An 18,295-nucleotide genomic window follows, 5' to 3' on the forward strand; every position below is an offset into this window, starting at 1 on the left:
CTCTGTAGGCCTCATTTTGGCATGTGTTGCCTCTGGCTCTAGACCTGTCATGAGCATTCCTGTGGCAGTCTCCTGAGCTCCTTTTCCTGAACCTCTGCCATCTAGACCTTGCAGTCAAGAAAGCCCTCCACCGAGGGGCTGGAGACGTGGGTTCTGACCCCCACCCTGCCACTGCCTCCCTCTGAACCCCCAGGCCTGTCCCTCCATCTCTCAGGATGCCCTCACTGTGACTTGAGAGGGTCTGAGTCTGCTGTGAGCTGTGCTTTGGCAGGATTGGGTGGGTGCTTGGAGAACAGCCTGGCCTCCTTTGCTTAGGCAGTGGGAGCAGGTGGGCCAGTGATAGGCCCCAAATGCACAGGAGGGGGCTTTGAGGCTGAGCTGAGGCTTCTGCAATAGCAGGCTGCTCTCGCTGCTCTCCCTTCCGCCCACTTTCTCTCCCATCATGGCTGAACCTCCGTCCTTCTGCCTCCAGCAGAGGGAAGGAAGAAGGGAGGGCTGGAGAGCCAGTTTCATTTTCATTCTCTCTCTCTTTTTGTCATAGTGCTAAGCTGCTTTGGGCTGCAGTACCTGTGCCTAGCCCCACCTTCCCTTTTGGGTGCCCCCTTCCATCCTTGAAGTATTGTCTCTTTCAGAAGCACCCCCTGAATGCTTATGGTGTGGAGGGGGTATCAGAGCCAGCTGAGGGAGAGAGGCCAAGCTGGGGGAAACGAAGTGCTACCTAGCTCTGGCATGACAGAAGGAAGCCACAGCTGTAGCAATGAAAAGCACTGGTTTTGGAATCAGACAAACATAGACTTGAATCCCGACTCCACTACTTATTATTATTTGTGTGACTCTAGGTAAATCACATTACTGCTCTGAGCCCAGTTTTCACACCTATACAATCAGAAGAATAATAATGAACTTGCACAGCTGTTATGAAGATAACACAAGTCCTGGACCATTATAGGTGCTTAATAATCACTTTATCATTTTTGCATTATTAGAAGGCAGAAATACTAAAGACCAAATAAAGCCTGCTTCAGTGATTAAAAGGAGAGGGAGGTTAGAAAGCAGCATTTGCCCTTGTCACTCCTTAGGCCGAGCCCCAGGGCCTCCCCTGCAATTATACAATGAAGTTCACACTCTTGTTCAGTGCTGTTTTTGTTGTAGTTTCTGCCTGTCTTTTTTTCTTTAAAATAAAAAATGTAAAGCGATAATTGCCTCTTTATTTTCTGAAGAAGAAATTTGAAAAGGGATAGGCAAATATTTCCTTTGAAGTACACAGCGATCTTCATCATCATCATCATTGTCATTCCAGGACTTTTCAGTGAGTAGTGGTAACAAATGACTAGAGGAAGAGTAATCATCAACAGAAAGATAACTGGCAACTGAAACCACCATGGCTTTCATTTTGTTTCCCCACCACCATTTTGGCCTGTGGATCACGTGGATCCATTCAGTGTCATGTGGATCTGTTGCTAAACATGTTATCCAACAAGGTTTCTGATTTGTCCTGAGTTCATCTAATTGTTATTCTCTTTAATTAATCTTATAAGATTTTCTTGCATATCACTATTACCTCCTCCATATGACTTCTGTCCTTGCCTATTTGTCTTTTCTAGGTCTGATTCCTGGAGAAGGCAATGGCAACCCACTCCAGTACTCTTGCCTGGAAAATCCCATGGACAGAGGGGCCTGGTGGGCTGCAGTCCATGGGGTCGCTAGGAGTTGGACACGACTGAGCGACTTCACTTTATTTTTTCACTTTCATGCATTGAAGAAGGCAATGGCAACCCACTCCAGTGTTCTTGCCTGGAGAATCCCAGGGATGGGGGAGCCTGGTGGGCTGCCGTCTATGGGGTCGCACAGGGTCGGACACGACTGACGCGACTTAGCAGCAGCAGCAGCAGGTCTGACTCCTGGCTCAGATTGCCCTTTAGAAAGGAGTCTTCCCTCCACCTGAACTATCTTTCAAAACGTTTTAACTTTGGCCTTCCACATCATCATGATTTAGATGTCAGTCGAACTTGGAAGGCATCTTTGCCTCTCCGCTAGTGCTTTTCTACTTCCTGGCTGTCACAAGTTGGTTTTCACACCACTTGTGGTCTAGGAAAGCTCTCACGTGCTCCTTTGGGTCAGGCCACAGTCCCACTCATCTTTGTAACCACTCTGTTCCCTTCCTCACCCTGCATTGAAACTGTACAGAACTGTCTAGGATACCCTTGGCAAAGTGGACGGCTTTGTGGTTCCATGCCTGTATTCTGGCTGTTCTCTTGGCTGAGAATACCTTATACCCCTGTCTACATGGCGGATATCTACTCGACTGTTGAGGAACATCTTCACTCTCTCACTGTTTCAGGCACTTGGAAACAGTGAACAAAACAGATTTCTGCCCTGCGGAGCTCACGTTCTAGTGTGTGAATATAGGGGGTGGAGACAGAAAAGAAACAGACAAGAAGATACAAAACATGTCAAATAGTGGTAAGTGCTATGGAGAAAAATAAAGCTGGTCAGGAGGATGGGGGTGCAGAAGGCCCAGTCAGCCCTACCGTAGCCAATCTTTGTGTACCCATTATTAAGCAGCCTCTTCTTATTTGAGCATTTTCTGATGTTATTATGTATTCATTACAACCGCAATCCTTCCAACAACTTTATCAGTACTGTTATTATCTTTATCATATTGGTAAACAAACTGTGTCTTAGAGATGTAAATCATATAGTTAGGAGGGGCAGAGCTAGGATTCAAACCTTGACCTGTCTGACCACAAAACCTGTACTCATAACCTCTAAGCCATTGTGCCCCCAGTAAGCCTTGCAACAACTCTCTGGGATTGGAATTAGTATACCTATTTTACAGTTGAGGAAGCTGAGGTTCAGAGAGGGGAGGTTCACCCATGGTTTACAGCAAATAAATAGATTTGAACCCAGATCTGTCTAAGACTCAAAGCTAGGCCCTTCTGCCAACGTTGAGGCCTAGGGACCTATGGACTTGCCTGCTTTTATGTTTATGTGGCCCATACAAGGTACCAGTTGAGGTCATTGGCCCTTTCCCCTTCTCTCACCACCTGTAGCTCAAATGGAGCCTTGAGATGTATATGGATATCCCAGCCCACATACAAGCCCTGACTATTTTCCTTTCCCATTGGCCACCCTAGCAGATGGACCTGGATAACAAGATCACACAATTCCTGCAAGTCAGCTCAAAAAATATAGACAGGAAATTCTGGATTCTGAGTACCTGAGTGAAGTCTAGAAGGGAAAAGGCCAGAGATCCTAATGGGCATATTCCCTTGCCCCACAGACCGTTGACCTCACAGGAAGGGGCCTTTAAAGTGTGCTATCCAGTGTAGGAGCGTCTGTTTCCCAGTACAGCTTATGATATTGCAATTTTTAATAAGCTGAACTCCATGATCCTCCTCCTTTGGCTTCCTGAACTAGGTCCTGCTTTGCAGTGGGGGCAGGGACTGGGCCTTCTGTGTCTCTGGTCAGTGAAGACCAAAGCCTTCCTGGGTCCTCTTCACAATATTTTATTCATGAGTACTTCAGGATTCTTATCTTCATTTCTTAGGACATTTTAAAAAATTATACATTTAATACATTCTTCCATTTGAAAATTTAGAAAAGTAGAGGAGAAAAACATTATCCATAATTACAACACACAGAAGCAGCTACTCTGGACATTTGATGTATTTCCTTTATTCTCTGAATTCTTTTCATATGGTTGAAATAATACAGCAGGTGCAATTTTTTCTTGCTTTGTTCATTTGAACATTTCCCCATGTAATTGCATATTCTTTAGAAGCATCATTTTTAATGGCAACTGATATACCATAATGTACTTAACCATCCTCTCAATGTAGGGCATAGACACTGGGCCTGTTTTTTTCACTGGTTTAAATCATACTGCAGTAGGCATCTTTGCACATAACAGCTTTTAGGGAACTTAGAGCTTTTAGGGAACTGGTCTTGTATAGGAACAATTGTGTTCAGCTTATTTCCCTTTCTAGATGGTCCCTCTGGCTAGGTCTGATTCATACTTATAGTCATTCATTTATTCATTCATTCCATCCCCACATATTTACTGTGTACCCCTGTAGATCAGACCCTGGGAACTGGGGCACAGGCATGACTAAGACACGGCCCAGACTGCCAGGAGATCCTAGTATACAGGGAGAGCCAGGCTTGGAAATGGACACTTTCAAAATAGTTCGATCAGGGCTGTGATAGAGGCAAGAAAAGGATCCTGTGGGAGAACAGAGGAGGGGTTCCTCATCCAGGAGGGGATATTAAGATAAGCTTCCTGGAGAAGGTCTTGCCTAAATGAGTCACGGAGGATGAATAAGAGTTGGCTGGAATAAGAAGGGGAACTTCCTGTTAAATACAACAAGTTGAATAAACTTATTTATCTCTGCTGCTTTCCCAAATTCCACTGAAATATGAGTAAAGGAATAAAAAAGGTAGAAACATGAGGTCTGGGATGCTAACCAGAAGTAAACTATTCCATGCAGAGAGCCCCAGAAATGCTTGGGGATCAGAGGTCCCATGAAGCATGGAGAGTAGGATGAGGCACAGAACCAAAAACAGGGAGAATATTGAAGGGCTGTGAACAGACCATGTTGGCTCTTCCCCAACCCCATTCAGTCAGGGACGCCCCCACTGGCTCCATCTCTGCAGATGGAGGGTGATTCTTTGGCAAAATTGAAGTTATGAGCCTCTGGGGGTGAGACAGGGCTGCAAGCAAAGTGACCTGCACCCCCAAAACAGTGGAACCCCAACCTCCTTCCACTTACCTACTTCAGGACACCAAAGTCGGGAGCACACAAGAGAAAAGGATTCTTCTCTGGGGAAACTGAAAGACCCCAGACAAAGGCCTCTTAAAGATGATATTTGGGAGTCTTCCATCCAAAGAATAGGCTCTTAGTCCATTAACACTCTAGTGAAGCCCATCACCTGGCCAGCTCCACCTACACACAGAGATTGTTAGTGTCATGGGAACCGATCACCAGGACTCACCAGCTCAGGACCCTTAAAATAGGTATATTTCATTTTATGTAAATTAAACCTTAATGTAACTGACATTAAAAAAAAGGCTTAGGTAGCCAGAGATGATCGGGTAGTGCAAAGCTATTTGAGGAAGACCATCAACCTGCAAGAATGACCCAAAAAGTAAACAAGCCAAAAAAACTTGGAGCAGAGGTAATGAAGGGAGGAGAAGATACCTGGGAAATTTAAGATAATGAGAGCCAACTCAAAATTTCAGCCGAAGGATTAGAAAATAAAAGTTGAGGAAGTATCCTAGGAAGCAGAAAAACAGGATGAAGAGATGGCCAACAGAAAAGATGAGAGCATGGAAGGATCAGCTGAGGAACTCCAACATCCAACAATAAGAGTTCTGGAAATAGAGTATGGAGGAAACAGCAGGAAGGAAAGGATCAAAGAACATGTCTCAGAACCAAAGGAATGAAAATCCCACCGAGTAACCAGCAAAATAAATGATAAAAAGACCCCCACCAAGGTACAGCACTGCACAATTTTGGAATAGCAGAATAAAGAGAAGATTCTGAAAGTTTCCAAGGGACTCCAAGCATCCCTTGGACAGCAAGGAGATCAAACCAGTCAATCCTAAAGGAAATCAACCCTGAATATTAATTGGAAGGACTGAAGCTGAAGCTCCAATACTTTGGCCACCTGATGCAAAGAGCCAACTCATTGGGATAGACCCTGATGCTGGGAAAGATTGAGGGCAAAAGGAGAAAGGGGCAGCAGAGGATGAGATGGTTGGATGATGTCACCAACTCAATGGACGTGAGTTTGAGCTAACTCCAGGAGATAGTGAAGGACAGGGAAGCCTGGCATGCTGCAGTCCATGGGGTCACAAAGATTCCGACACAACTAAGCAACTGAACAGCAATAGCAACTAAAAGCTTCCAGAGAGAAAACATATCATGTACTAAGGATCAGGAAAAAGAATGGTATTGGACTTCTCAATAGCAGCACTGGAAGCTGGGAGACAATGGAGCAACATTCTCAAATTTCTGAAGGACCATAATTTCCAACCTAGAAACCTGTACGGAGTTGAATTATCAATCAAGGGTGAGAGCATAATAAAGACATTTTCAGACAGGAGATCTAAAGATTTTATGTCCTAGGTCTCCTTTCTCAGGAAGCACTGGAGAATGCGCTCCAGCAAAATGCAAGCATAAACTCAGAAAAAAAAAGGCCAAGAAATTGAGGAAGCAGAAAATTAACACAGAAGAGAATTGAAGGGAATCCCAAAGTGATGGAGGAGATCTTAGTGCAACTTTGTGCAGGCCTGGAGGGCAACCAGTCTGGATTGCAGTGAGGACGATGTCTCAAAGGAAAAAAAAAGTCTGATGGATTATGGGATGTGTCAGATTGCATTGAGAGGAGAAATGCACTTCTCACAGAGTTTGGGGAGAATTGATCATACAACTGAAGAAAACTGGGCTTCCCAGGTGGCCCTAGTGGTAAAGAACCCGCCTGCCAGTGTAGGAGACGTAAGAGACTCGGGTTCAATCCCTGGGTTGGGAAGATCCCCTGGAGGAGGGCATGTCAACCCACTGCAGTATTCTTGCCTGGAGAATCCAATGGACAGAGGATCCTGGCAGTCAATGGTCCATGGGGTCGCAAAGAGTCAGACATGACTGAAGCAACTTAGCACACATGCATGATTTGTGCTTGAGAGATGTTCCTTTGGCAGCCAGTGAGAGAAGGTTGTTGTCCATTGAAGAGACTTGCAGTTAGACAAGTTGATGTTTGGGAGATGAGGTCTCTGGCTGTGCCAAGCCGGGTTCTTAGCTTTTAAAGATGCTTCTCTGGACCAGGGCACACCCCTTTCTCCTCAGGATGCTTCTGGGAAGAGTCCTGTACACAGTAGCTCTTCAAGTCTCCTTTAAAAATATGTACCTTCTCTTTGTGTCCAATCTCCTTTCTGTTGGACAACTGATCTTGTAGACATGTTGCCCAAATGCTGTTAAGAAACCGTCTCTCTTTTTCAGGTAACTGCATATCTCGTTTCTGATGCATTTCTCATAGCTCTCAGAGGACAGCCTTGTTTATGTAATCGTGGGTTGTTGGGAGAGAGGCACCTTATTTCTTCCCCAGGTACTTTTTATAGATGACTTGGAGGAGCAAGATGAGAGGCAGGGGATCCAAGAGGCGAGAGCAGAAACCCCAGTATGGCATTTCAAAGGCTTATATTTTTTTTTCAGTTATTCTGCTCTGCTGTCCCTATACATCCCCCAAAGGTTCAAGACTGTCAATATTTTGCCATTTATTCTCCCATCTGCCAGATTGCCCCTTGTACCTGGAAGCAGCAATGTCAAAATCCTTGGTCTCACTACATGCCTGAGTTTTAGGTTTAGTAGGGATTCCCTGGTGGCTCAGATGGTAAAAAGTCTGCCTGTAATGTGGGAGACCTGGGTTTGATCTCTGGGTCTGGAAGATCCCCTGGAGAAGGAAATGGCAACCCACTCCAGTATTCTTGCCTGGAAAATCCCATGGATGGAGGAGCCTGGCAGGCTACAGTCCATGGGGTCTCAAAGAATCAGACACAACTGAGCAACTTCACTTTCTTAGGTCCAAAAAGTATGGTCACTATACTCATAGACTTCAGTCAGTTACTGTTTATTGAGCATCACTCTTGAGGATGGGAGTTAGTATAGCCAAGCCTTTTGAGAACTCTGGGGTCCAGGCCAGGCCCCCCTACTTGTGTGCTATGGGGCAACTCATTTCAACTTCTGTGAGTCTCAGTTTCATCATCTTAAAAGTGGATGAGTAATTCCCACTTTGCAGGATCAAAGGAGGTCATGTGTCAAGAGAGCCCGCCACCTTGCCTGGTACATAGTAGGTGCCCAGTGATTGTTCACGTGTCAGTGCAGATGACTATATATGTGGCTTATGCCCTAAAGTAGATCGAGGCAGGGGGCCAGTCTGTGAGCAACTCGAGGGCTTGTATTCCTGACTCGGGGCCTGGTATATAGTAGATTGAATACATGTGTGCTGGAGATTTTGGGGTGGAGTGGCGAGGAGACCAGCCTGCCCAGAGTAGAGTGTTCGTGTTAGGGAGAGACACTGAGGGGCTTAGCCTCCATTCTGTCGACAGTTGGGGAGTCATTGAATTAAGCCCATCCAATCTGGTACCTGCAAATGATTGAGCCAGGCCTCAGAAGCAATCTTGTTGTGGCAGGGTGAGATGGAAGTTTTAATAAATGTGAAAAGGTGCTCCATGGCCCTAATCCTCTGTCCCTTTAGGGGGCTGCAGAGGCTAAAGATTGGACCTACTGTTGTCTACTGTGCCAGGCTGAACCTCACAGCCACCCCACCCTCCTGCCCCCCTCCCTTCCCCTGTCATGTCATTTTACAAGTGAGAAAGCTGAGGCGGGACATCGGACAGTGCCTTCCCCGGGATTATATGGCTAGTAAGTAGCAGAACTGGAAGCACTGGCCTCACCCACTGTCTGTGCTCCTGCAACCAGATGCTTGCCTGCCCTACCTGGCCGGTGGGTGCTCCATTCACTCTTCCAGCAGATACTCACGCTGAGCCCATCTCCCTTCCCCGCGTGTCCCTCTCACTTTGCACTCAGCATAGATGGCTCTCCCCTGACTCAGGTCCTCACTCAGGTTGCTTCTTGCTTTCGGTTCTCTCACCTGAGGACAGAGCCTGTGATGTGTTCATCTCTGTCTCCTCCGAAGTGGGGGTGGGGGTGGGGAGGGAGGGGAGAAAAGGAGGAAGAGGACAGAAAGGGGACAAGGAAGTCGCTTCACACACTCTCCCCACTTCTTCCTAGCACCCTGGTTCTTCTTCCTCCTCCTCCCCAGCCCTAATGGCAGCCCCAGTGTCCCTCCCCTACACACACACACACACACACAGTCTTTTAGGGAGGAGTAGCCGGAGGGGTGTGGTTCCGATTTCGCTCATTCTCTCAGTCCCCTCAGAGCTGTGTCCCCAATGCTATTCTCTTCTCTTGTCCTTCCTTTGCCTCTGAGGGGGCCTCACAATGAAGAAGGCAGACCAGTGTAGTAGAAAGGAGCCCAGCAGCTGACTCACTCACCCTCTCAGCCTCATTTTCTTCATCCGGAAAATAAGCAGGTTGGACCAGGCAATTGGCAAAGCCTTTTCTGTGTTGTTAATAATACCTGGCATTTGTCTGCTGGGTTCCAAAGGGCTTAATCATCCTACCAGCCCTGCGGGGATTGGCTCGTGTTATAAGTGGGGAGACTGAGGCTCAGATTCCAAGCAAAGAGGTGATTTGTCCAGGTCACAGGGCTGGTAAGTGGCAGAGCCAGTATCTGAGGCTCCATCTCTCTGGATTTAAACCTCAGACTCTGCCCCTGCCCGCAGCCACTCCAAGGAGGGCTCCTCACCATGACCCAGTAGCTAGAACATTGTTGGTCCCTGGCACTTCCTTGACCTCAGCTCCAACCACTCTTCCCCTCACTCACTCCACCCTTGCCACACTTTCCTCCTCCTTATCCCAACAACTGGCCAGCCCCTCCTCCATCTCATGGCCTCTGCACTGGCTATTCTCTCTGCATGAAATGCCCACCCCTCATTTTCATGATGTGTAAAAGGTGTCAAGGCCACTGTGTAGAGCAGAGGGAGGAAAGGAGTAGAGCATATACTGACTGTTGTTGGTTTTTTTTCTGTGTTTCTCTTTCAGATCTGATGGTGAGAATTCCAGAACAGTCAGGTCAGTACCTCCTTTCTTTAGCAGTAGTTGGGAGATGGGGCAGGGACTGGGGTGGGGGCAGGGAGTGGGGTGGGGGCCTCTGGTTTGTCATTTTGGGATCCATGGGAAGGGTGGGGGCCAACTCCAGGGGTTTTGTCCCATTAGTATTAGGGGTGGGGATGGAATGGAGTGGGAGGGCCAGGGTGAATGTGGCAAGCATGGGGAGGGGGTTGAAAACTCTTCCTTAGTCTTTCTGACCCTCACTGACTTGGGGGCTTGGCTGAACACTGGAGCGGCCCATGTGGGAAAGCTGGACCAGGAACCTTCTCCCTCTCTCCTCCCAGGAGAAGGGGACACAAGGGAAATGGAGCTTCTCTTGTCTGGCGTTCGTGCTGCACCCTGGCCTGCACTAGCCCTGAGTAGTGGGGTTTGGATAGACTTTTTGATGTGACACAATCTAGACATGAGAAATATACCTTATGGTAACCAGTGGATTTTTTTTTTTTTTTTTGCATGCTTGGTGAAAAAGGCTTACAAGCATCACTGAGTTTTCAGGGTGTGATCAATCTGCCATTTGAGGAGGTGGGGGTCAAACTGGGATAGAGACAAGAACTATTAGTACATTTCCCAGGCCTTAACCCATCAGAAGCTTCATGAAAACACAAGTGTCAAGGATAGGGACCATGTGGGAATGATAGGGGACTCAGGATACGGCCCAGTTAGGCAGCATCCAGGCCAAGGGTGGGCCTCTGAAAGGAGATGGATCCCAGCAGCAGAGGCATCAGATGGGTCACTCAGTTCCAGTCAGGGCTGCAACTAACATACACAGCACCTATGTGAAGAGTAGAATCCACTGAGTGGATCAGTTGGAGGAATGTTCCCTTTCCACTGGGCTCCTGCAGCCCCTCACCAGGGTTCCTGGCTCAGTGAGCAGAGCACAGGTTGAATTTCAGCCCCAACTCATGCCCTCTTGGTTGTAAAGCCTTGTGCAAGGCACAGCTTGTCCAACCATATGCAGCAGCCCAGGTCCTGGCATCCAGGCAGTGGATATGGGAGAGGCAGAGGATCCCAGCATTCAAACGGAGGTGCATTAATGAGACACGCTGTGTCCTAGCATCCCAGGCAGGGGGTACGGGATGAGCACACTGGTGCCCTGTGCCAAGGTACGAGCTGTGGGATGGGAGCACACGTGGGCCAACAGGAAAGTGGGAAGCGTGATCGATACAGTCAGGCCCAGTGTCTAGGCAAGGGGTATATGATGAGACACAATTAGTCCCGGCCTGCAGCCAAAGAATATGGCCTGAGTACAACCTGTCCTAGCATTTAGGAAGGCACTGGTCTAGCAAAGAACACTGATTCCAGTGCCCCACTGTGGGTTTGGAAGAAGACAACTTGGGCTGACTCTGAGCACAGGCCCCTAGGCAGCCCCATTGATATGCCTGCGACTTGTCAAGGAACCTGATGGAAGGCGTCTCTAGCTCTTCCCAGCACGGGTGTTCCGAGGACCTATAGCTCAGGGCATTTAATAGCATAATCATATATCATATGATAGTGTACGTTGGCCCTTTACGACTCACAGAAGTTGTCAGGGGCTTTCTTTCGTTTGATCCTCCCAGCGACACTGTAAGTGGAAGCTGGGTTGGCCTTATCATCATTCTTTTACAGTTGAGGAAACTGAGGCTCAGGCTGGTTATAGGTTTTGCCCACAGCCATGCAGCTAATTTATGGCTGAGCCACCACAGCAGGAGCTCTCAACAGCCTTGCAGATAATAGCCATCTCATCCTCATCCTAGTATTAGTAGTCGTAACAGCTATCATTTGCTCCTCACCTACTAAGAACTCTGAACATGATCTTATTCAATGCTCACAACAGTCCCATTAGGCATGGATTGTTACAGATGAAGAAAACGAGGTTCCCCAGATGGTCAGCGCCTTACCCAAGGAAATAAGAGCAATGGGGCGGGGCGGCATCACTCTGACTCACACTCTGGGCTGTCTGCTTCCAAAGCTGGCATTTGTTTTACTAAGATATGCTTCCCGACATCCACACTGGACCTACAGTCAAGGAGACTACAGGGACCTTGAGGACTCAGCAACTGTGGAAGCAAGGGTTAAACTTGGACTGTGGAAGGGGCTGGCCTAAAATAGCACTCGTGGGGCAAAATCTTGTAAACATGGTGGGAAGATCCTTTAACTTGGAACCTGGGCTGGCTGGGGTCATCTAAGGATGCTCTCAGGCCCCATGTGTAAATTCTTGAGCTCACTTCAGTTAGGCATCAGGGAAAGCTTCCTGGAGAAGGCAGTGTCTGAGCTGGGTCATAGAGGACTGACACACGGATTTGGTGTAAGGAGGGCATCCTTGGAAAAGAAACCAGCAGGCATCAGAGGGGAGGGGGGATAGGTGGGGGCAGTTGGTCAGACTAAAACAGATCTGGGCAGGAAAGGAGATGTTAAAAGCTCCTTAACAAAGGACTAGTTTGGTTGGGGCTGGGTCACAGACACCTTCTTTCATCAGTGAGAGCCAGGGGAGGTTAGAGGAGGGAGGCTGGGATCTGCAACATAAGGGCAGCAACTGGATCTGGGCAAAGGGTTCCATTTATGGCCAGGTCACCTTCTAGTTATGTGACTTTAAACAGGTCTATTTCCCCCCAGGAGCCCCAGGGTCCTTCCTCATCTAATAAACATTGTGTATGTGGAGGGGAAACGTTAGGAGGGTAGAAGAAAAACATCAAGTAAAGGAGTTAGACCTTGGCTGTTGTGAAAGTGAAACAAGAAGGAGTGAGTAGGGTCAGTGGGTTGAAAACCCACTATGGCAAGGCCCCAGGCATGAGGGCTTTCAATAATGGGGTGCCAGAGGAAGTGTGGAGTCTAATTAGAGCTGAACAGCTGGTGTTGTGAGAGGGCTGTGGGCAGAAGAAGGTGCCTGGACTTCCTGTGGATCCATGAGAAGTTGTCAGACCTAGAGATACCTTAAATCCAGGTCCAGAAAGGGATGGACAATGGCTCAAGGTCACACACTAGTGCTCAGCAGAGCCTGCCTCCTAGCTATGTGTTGTTTGCAAAGTCACTTACAGCTTCTCTGATCCTTACTTTCCTCATCTGTAAAATGAGGACAATAATTCTGACTTCTTTGGGTTAATGAGAGAACTTAAAACAATGCTCAGCATAAAATGGTAGTACAACACATTGTAGTGCCCTTAGCCAAGGCCTAACCCAATCCGTTGTCATTTATGGGATATTCAAGCTTGAGAAATGTGGAGCACAGAACTTGAAAACAGAGGGGCAGGGGGAGCTGATACCCCTGCTACCCAGAAGGGGAGGGAGCCCAGGCCTAGAGGCACTGCCACTGCAGTGAGGGTGAAGCTGGAACTTGGGGGCCCTGGGCACCAGGCTGGGGTTGCCAGGCAAGCAAGGATGAGAGCCAGAGGAGGTGGCCTGTTGCTAGGGAAGGAGGGAGCGGGTGGGGGAGCTGTTGACACCCGCAGAGCCAGGGACGTCCCCATGGCAACGGAGCCACTGCTGTTGGGAGGAGAAGTGGGAGGAGGAGCCAGCGCTGGCTCTGTTCCCAGAGGAGGCCTCCCACTCTGGGCCTCAGTGCCCCCATCTATCCAACCGGAGCTTGGATTAGATAATTTCTAAAGATTCTTCCTTGTTTTGACCTCCTGGCAATCTGGGGTGGCTGAGACCTCACAGACCTTCCATGGCTCCCCCACATGCCCAAGACACCACCAGACACCAGAGCTGCCCCGGCTGCTTCCAAATCTTCCCTCCATGCGGCCTCCTGTTCAGTGCAGCCTGGTCGCTGGCCCCGCCCAGCTCTTTGTTGATACCACTTCCTTTGCCTGGAACCTTGTCACTTACCGCCTGCTCAGTGCTCTCAGGTTCCGGTGGGCCTAACTCCAGCCCTGTGCACTCTGGTGAGCCTTCCCTGGCTGCCCTAGCCTGCCCAGACTGCTTCCTCCCTCCTGGGCTCCTTTGGCCCTACAGGTCTATGTTTCTCCTGCTCTCCTTAGTAATTTGCTGCTGCATTGCATCGAGCTACTTCTGAGAGCTTGGGCTCCCCTTGACAGATTCAGATCTTTTCTGTAAATTTATGGTGTCATATTGCAAATCCCCATTTTATATATGAGCCAGTGCTCTGAGAACTCATGTGGTTTGTCTGAGCTCCCCAGGTCCTGTGTGGTGGAGCCAGGCTTGGAACTTAGCTCTGTGTAATTGCTGCTGCCCTAGGCCCAAGGTAGGTTATGATTTATCAGCTGCAGCAGTGCTTACTGGTGATAGGTAAAGTCCATATATGCTGGCCACCATGCTGGGCACTTCACCTGTGTTTTCTCATTTCATCTTCACAATAATCCTATAGAGTATATATTTTAGTCACTTTACAGGTGAGAAAACTAAGGTTTAGAAAGTTAAAATAATCTATCCCCCCCATAGAACTCAAATACAAATTCAGAGTTGTGGTCACCAAGCTATACCAGAGTTAACCCAGTTGTATTCCAGAAGCACATACCGAGCATTCCCTATGTACCAGTCTTGTGTTGGGTGATCCATGGTGGAGATGGAAGTGGGCTACAGACACAGATGAGCCAGCTCTGGCAAGCTAAAATGGGAGTTTGTTGATGAGAAGCCAGTTCTAAGGACAAGAGGCTGGAAGAGGTAGCACTTGACTCTGATAGTGGGATGAAGGAAGAGGGTAGGGGTGGGGAGGGAGATGGGTAATTTTCCCAAAGAACGTACCTTTTCCCAGGAAGCTCACAAGGGGAAGGAAGAGGTAACGGGGTTCTCCCTCTCGTTCCTGTTTATGTTCCCCTGCCCCCTCTTGGCCCAGCCCCAGGAAGTGGGTGACCCCTAAGCTGGCTGCATGCCTGGTTGGCACCAAAATAAACTTGCCTTCTCTCTCTTCCCCTCCCCTTGTCTCCGTCCCCTCTGTCCTGGCTTTAATTAGCAGCCCTGGGGATGAGTCACTTGGCAGCTGGGGAGGGAGGCTGCTGAGAGCCCAGTTGAGCCTGAGTTCCTGGCCCTCACCTCGCAAGCAGCACTGCTGTGTTCTTGGTGTGGCTCCACGTCTGTGCGGGTGTGAGGAGTACAGGGACAGTGCTGCGTGCTGGCCAGCGTCCTTGCTTAGCAGGCTGTCTGTATAGAAGCAGATCTGGTTGCTGCTGTATTTGTCTCGGTGTCCACTGAATGTTGATGTGTGTGTGTGCAGCTGTAGGACATATTTGTGGTCGCAAGTGTCAGGAAATGAGGGAGCATTTGGGTGAACAAACACAAACGCTTTGTAATTGTATTCACCCCTCCCTACCTAAGTGTTCTTTATGCGTTTTTGCTTATGCAAGCCCTGCACTTATATCCCCGATTTTCCCTTGTCTTAGTCTGGGTACACTTTGTTGCAGGGAACTGAAACCCACTCAGACATGCTCAAGAATAAAGGGTGGGGAGGGGGGAGACTGTTGTGAGACTACATCTCACAGAATCTAAGAGCAGTAAATGACATATAGCCAGGCCTCATGCCAACTGGAAATGGGACCAAGAAGTCAAGGAGCAAGACTGCCCCCCACCCCAGCCCCCTCTCTCTCTGCATCTCCCTAGCCCGTGCCTGTCTCTCTCCATCTTTCATGACTTGCCTGGTCCCTGTCATCTTTTTGTCACTGACTTCTCTCTCTGGAGTGCCTTCCTCTGCTCTCAGGTGGGCTGATGTGGCCATCAACCTTGAAGTTATATGACCTTCTAGCTCTGGGGCGCACCCCCAGGTGACTGCAGCATTTTTGTCCATCCTATGGTAAATTGAGGCAACAAGGGGTTGTAGGTGGGAATGGATTCTCCTAGAGGTGGGTGAGTGTGTGCCCGTACGTGCTCAGTTGTGTCCAACTCTTTGCAACCCCATGGACTGTAGCCCGCCAGGCTCCTCTGTCCATGGGATTTTACAGGCAGGAGTACTGGAGTGGATTGCTATTCTCTTCTCCTGGGGATCTTCCTGACCCAGGGATCAAACCTGAATTTCCCGTGTCTCCTGCATTGACAGGCAGATTCTTTACCACTGAGCCACTTGGGAAGCCCAGGAGTGGGTAAAGGTAGAGGTCAAATACTAAGGACTTGGTGTTTCTTCTATAGTCCCACAGCTTTTATGTGTTCACAAGCGAGGTCAGAGCCTGGGGAGCAATCTACTCAGAGGCCCACTATTGTCAGCTTGCTCATCCATCAAGGTTGTGGTTCATACTCTAATGCAAGTCGACCTTTGCTCACTATGCTTTCAAGTTCCACGTTCTTGAATCACAACATGCTATTTTATCTAAAAATTTCCTCTTATTTTGTGCCAAAACAGCTTTTAAGTGTATGATGGATATTACCATCACTCCCAGTGTAAGGTGATTTTCATAGCCTCAGAACAACGGGCATAATACCACTCATGATACAACTATTCTCAAGTTCTTCGTTGTATCAGGAATTTTCACATTTTATTAGTACAGCGACTGAATTTATAGTTATCTGAAGTATATAACTACAAGCATACATTATCAATATTATCAGCTTGACGCTTGAGCTTACTTTTCCATTAATACAAACCCTGCTGTTTTTACATTAATTACAGAGGGAATTAATGACCCCTTAGACAGGTTTTCATCTATGAGTAAGGAGTTTGGAACCAGCTGTGTGCATAATGACTGTTCTCCAGAAGCAGGCACAATTCCCATGACTCTGACCTCGGCCCTGGCCTCCCATCCTCTGGCTGAGACTGGCGGCTGCCCCCTACTTCCTTGGGGAGTGCCCATTTCAGGTCTGGCACATATCAGTTGCTCTTGTTATTTTTTAATAAAAATGATAGTTTTCTTATTGTTAAAGCTATCTTCCACACATAGATGGTAAACCTGAGTGGGAGAGATCATCCCAGGCTCAGGACAAAGCCTCTTTCAACCTAACAAATGCTTTGATTTAGAAAATATGTAGTATGTATCAGGCACTGTTAGGTAGCATTCCACACACCTTTATCTTTAATCTTCCTGGCAGCTCTGCCAAGTAGGGGTGATTAGATCCACTTTACAGAGGGGTGAAACCAAAATCTTAAGAGGTAAGATGATTTGCCCGAGGTCATCCATCCATCTACCTATCCATCCATCCATCCTTTTAGTCATTCATTCACTCAAAGATAATTCTTGAGTACCTACAACATGCTAGTTTAGTTTCGCATACAACATGTGTGAAACTAAATGCGGTTGATACAGTGATGAATAGTAGAATCCTGCTGTGAGGAAACTCACCCTCTGGTAGGAAAACAGAGAAGGAAACAGACAATTAACAGAGGAAGTATAGGGTGCTGTGGAAGACCCTCAGAAGTATACCCAACCCAGCCTGAGGGTCAAGGAGTCTTCTCCAAACTGACCTCTAAACTGAGACTTGGTGGATGAGTTGAAGTTAGCCTGGTTTTTCCAGTAGTCATGTATGGATGTGAGAGTTGGACTATAAAGACAGCTGAGTGCCGAAGAATTAATGCTTTCAAACTATGGTGTTGGAGAAGACTCTTGAGAGTCCCTTGGACTTCAAGGAGATCAAACCAGTCAATCTTAAAGGAAATCAACCCTGAATATTCATTGGAAGGACTGATGCTGAAGCTCCAATACTTTGTCCACCTGCTGTGAAGAACTAACTCATTGGAAAAGACCCTGATGCTGGAAAAGATTGAAGGCAGGAGGAAAAGGGGATGACAAAGGATAAGATGGTTGGATGGCATCACCAACTCGATGGACATGAGTTTGATCAGGCCCCAGGAGTTGGTGATGGACAGGGAGGCCTGGCTTGCTGCAGTCCATGGGGTCTCAGAGTTGGACACAACTGAGCGACTGAACTGGTGAGGGATGGAGGTGGGGTGAGGTGAAGTGGAGCATTTTGCAGGCAGAGCCAAAAAGTGTGCCAGGGCTGTGGGAGCAGCATTTGGTACCTGCATTTGTGAAGAACTATAGCTGTATCTGTGGAATTCCCAGGTGGCTCAAGTGGTAAAGAATCTACCTGCCAATGCAGGTGACACAGGCTCGATTCGATTCCTGAGTCAGGAAGATGCTCTGGAGGAGAAAATGGCAACCCACTCAAGTACTCTCGCCTGGGAAGTCCCATGGGCAGAGGAGCCTGGAGGCTTACAGTCTCTGAGGTCACAGAGAATTGGACATGACTTAGCAACTGAGCACATAGCTGAATCTGGAGTGGGATGGGGCTATCATGAGAAATAGTTTGAAAAGGGGGTAGAAGGTATATTGGGAGACTGGGGCCTGGACCCTTGTCAGTCAGACCCAGAGCCAAGGAGCTGCAGGACCCAGGAGTAGAGTTTCCATGATTCCCTGCCTGCCTCTTCCCAGCACCAGCCTGGGTGGGCCTGGCCAGTGCCAGCAGCAGGCCAGGATTCCAGTGGCCACAGTGCCCTCTAGTGTCCAACAGCCTGTCTTGCAGTTTCCACCGCAGTGTGGTTTGTCTGGCTCCCAATACCAGCTGACCTTTGTGACTAGGTGCCCTGTGCCGGATGCTGGGAACACTGGAATGAATAAGACATGGCCCCTGTCCCCACCAAGCTCTTGGCCAGAAGGGGAAACAGCATGTGAACAGACAGCGCTGGAGAAACGCAGGGTGGGAAGGAC

At 48.3% G+C, this 18,295-nt stretch overlaps 1 protein-coding gene across 5 annotated transcripts in view; it reads left to right on the forward strand.

Moving 5' to 3' along the window:
* Positions 1–18,295, forward strand: part of IQSEC2 (IQ motif and Sec7 domain 2) — a 78,107-nt gene that overhangs the window by 13,516 nt on the left and 46,296 nt on the right. For 4 of the 5 annotated variants that reach the window (XM_027533417.1, XM_027533418.1, XM_027533425.1 and 1 more), the window contains exon 2: positions 9,666–9,695. In XM_027533417.1, the coding sequence (XP_027389218.1) occupies positions 9,666–9,695 (30 nt within the window). Of the gene's footprint in view, positions 1–9,665; positions 9,696–13,532; positions 13,592–18,295 lie in introns of those variants that run through there. The other variant, XM_027533424.1, reaches the window with a different exon arrangement.

The sequence above is a fragment of the Bos indicus x Bos taurus genome, chromosome X (assembly GCF_003369695.1).
Source record: "Bos indicus x Bos taurus breed Angus x Brahman F1 hybrid chromosome X, Bos_hybrid_MaternalHap_v2.0, whole genome shotgun sequence".
Taxonomy (NCBI): domain Eukaryota; kingdom Metazoa; phylum Chordata; class Mammalia; order Artiodactyla; family Bovidae; genus Bos; species Bos indicus x Bos taurus.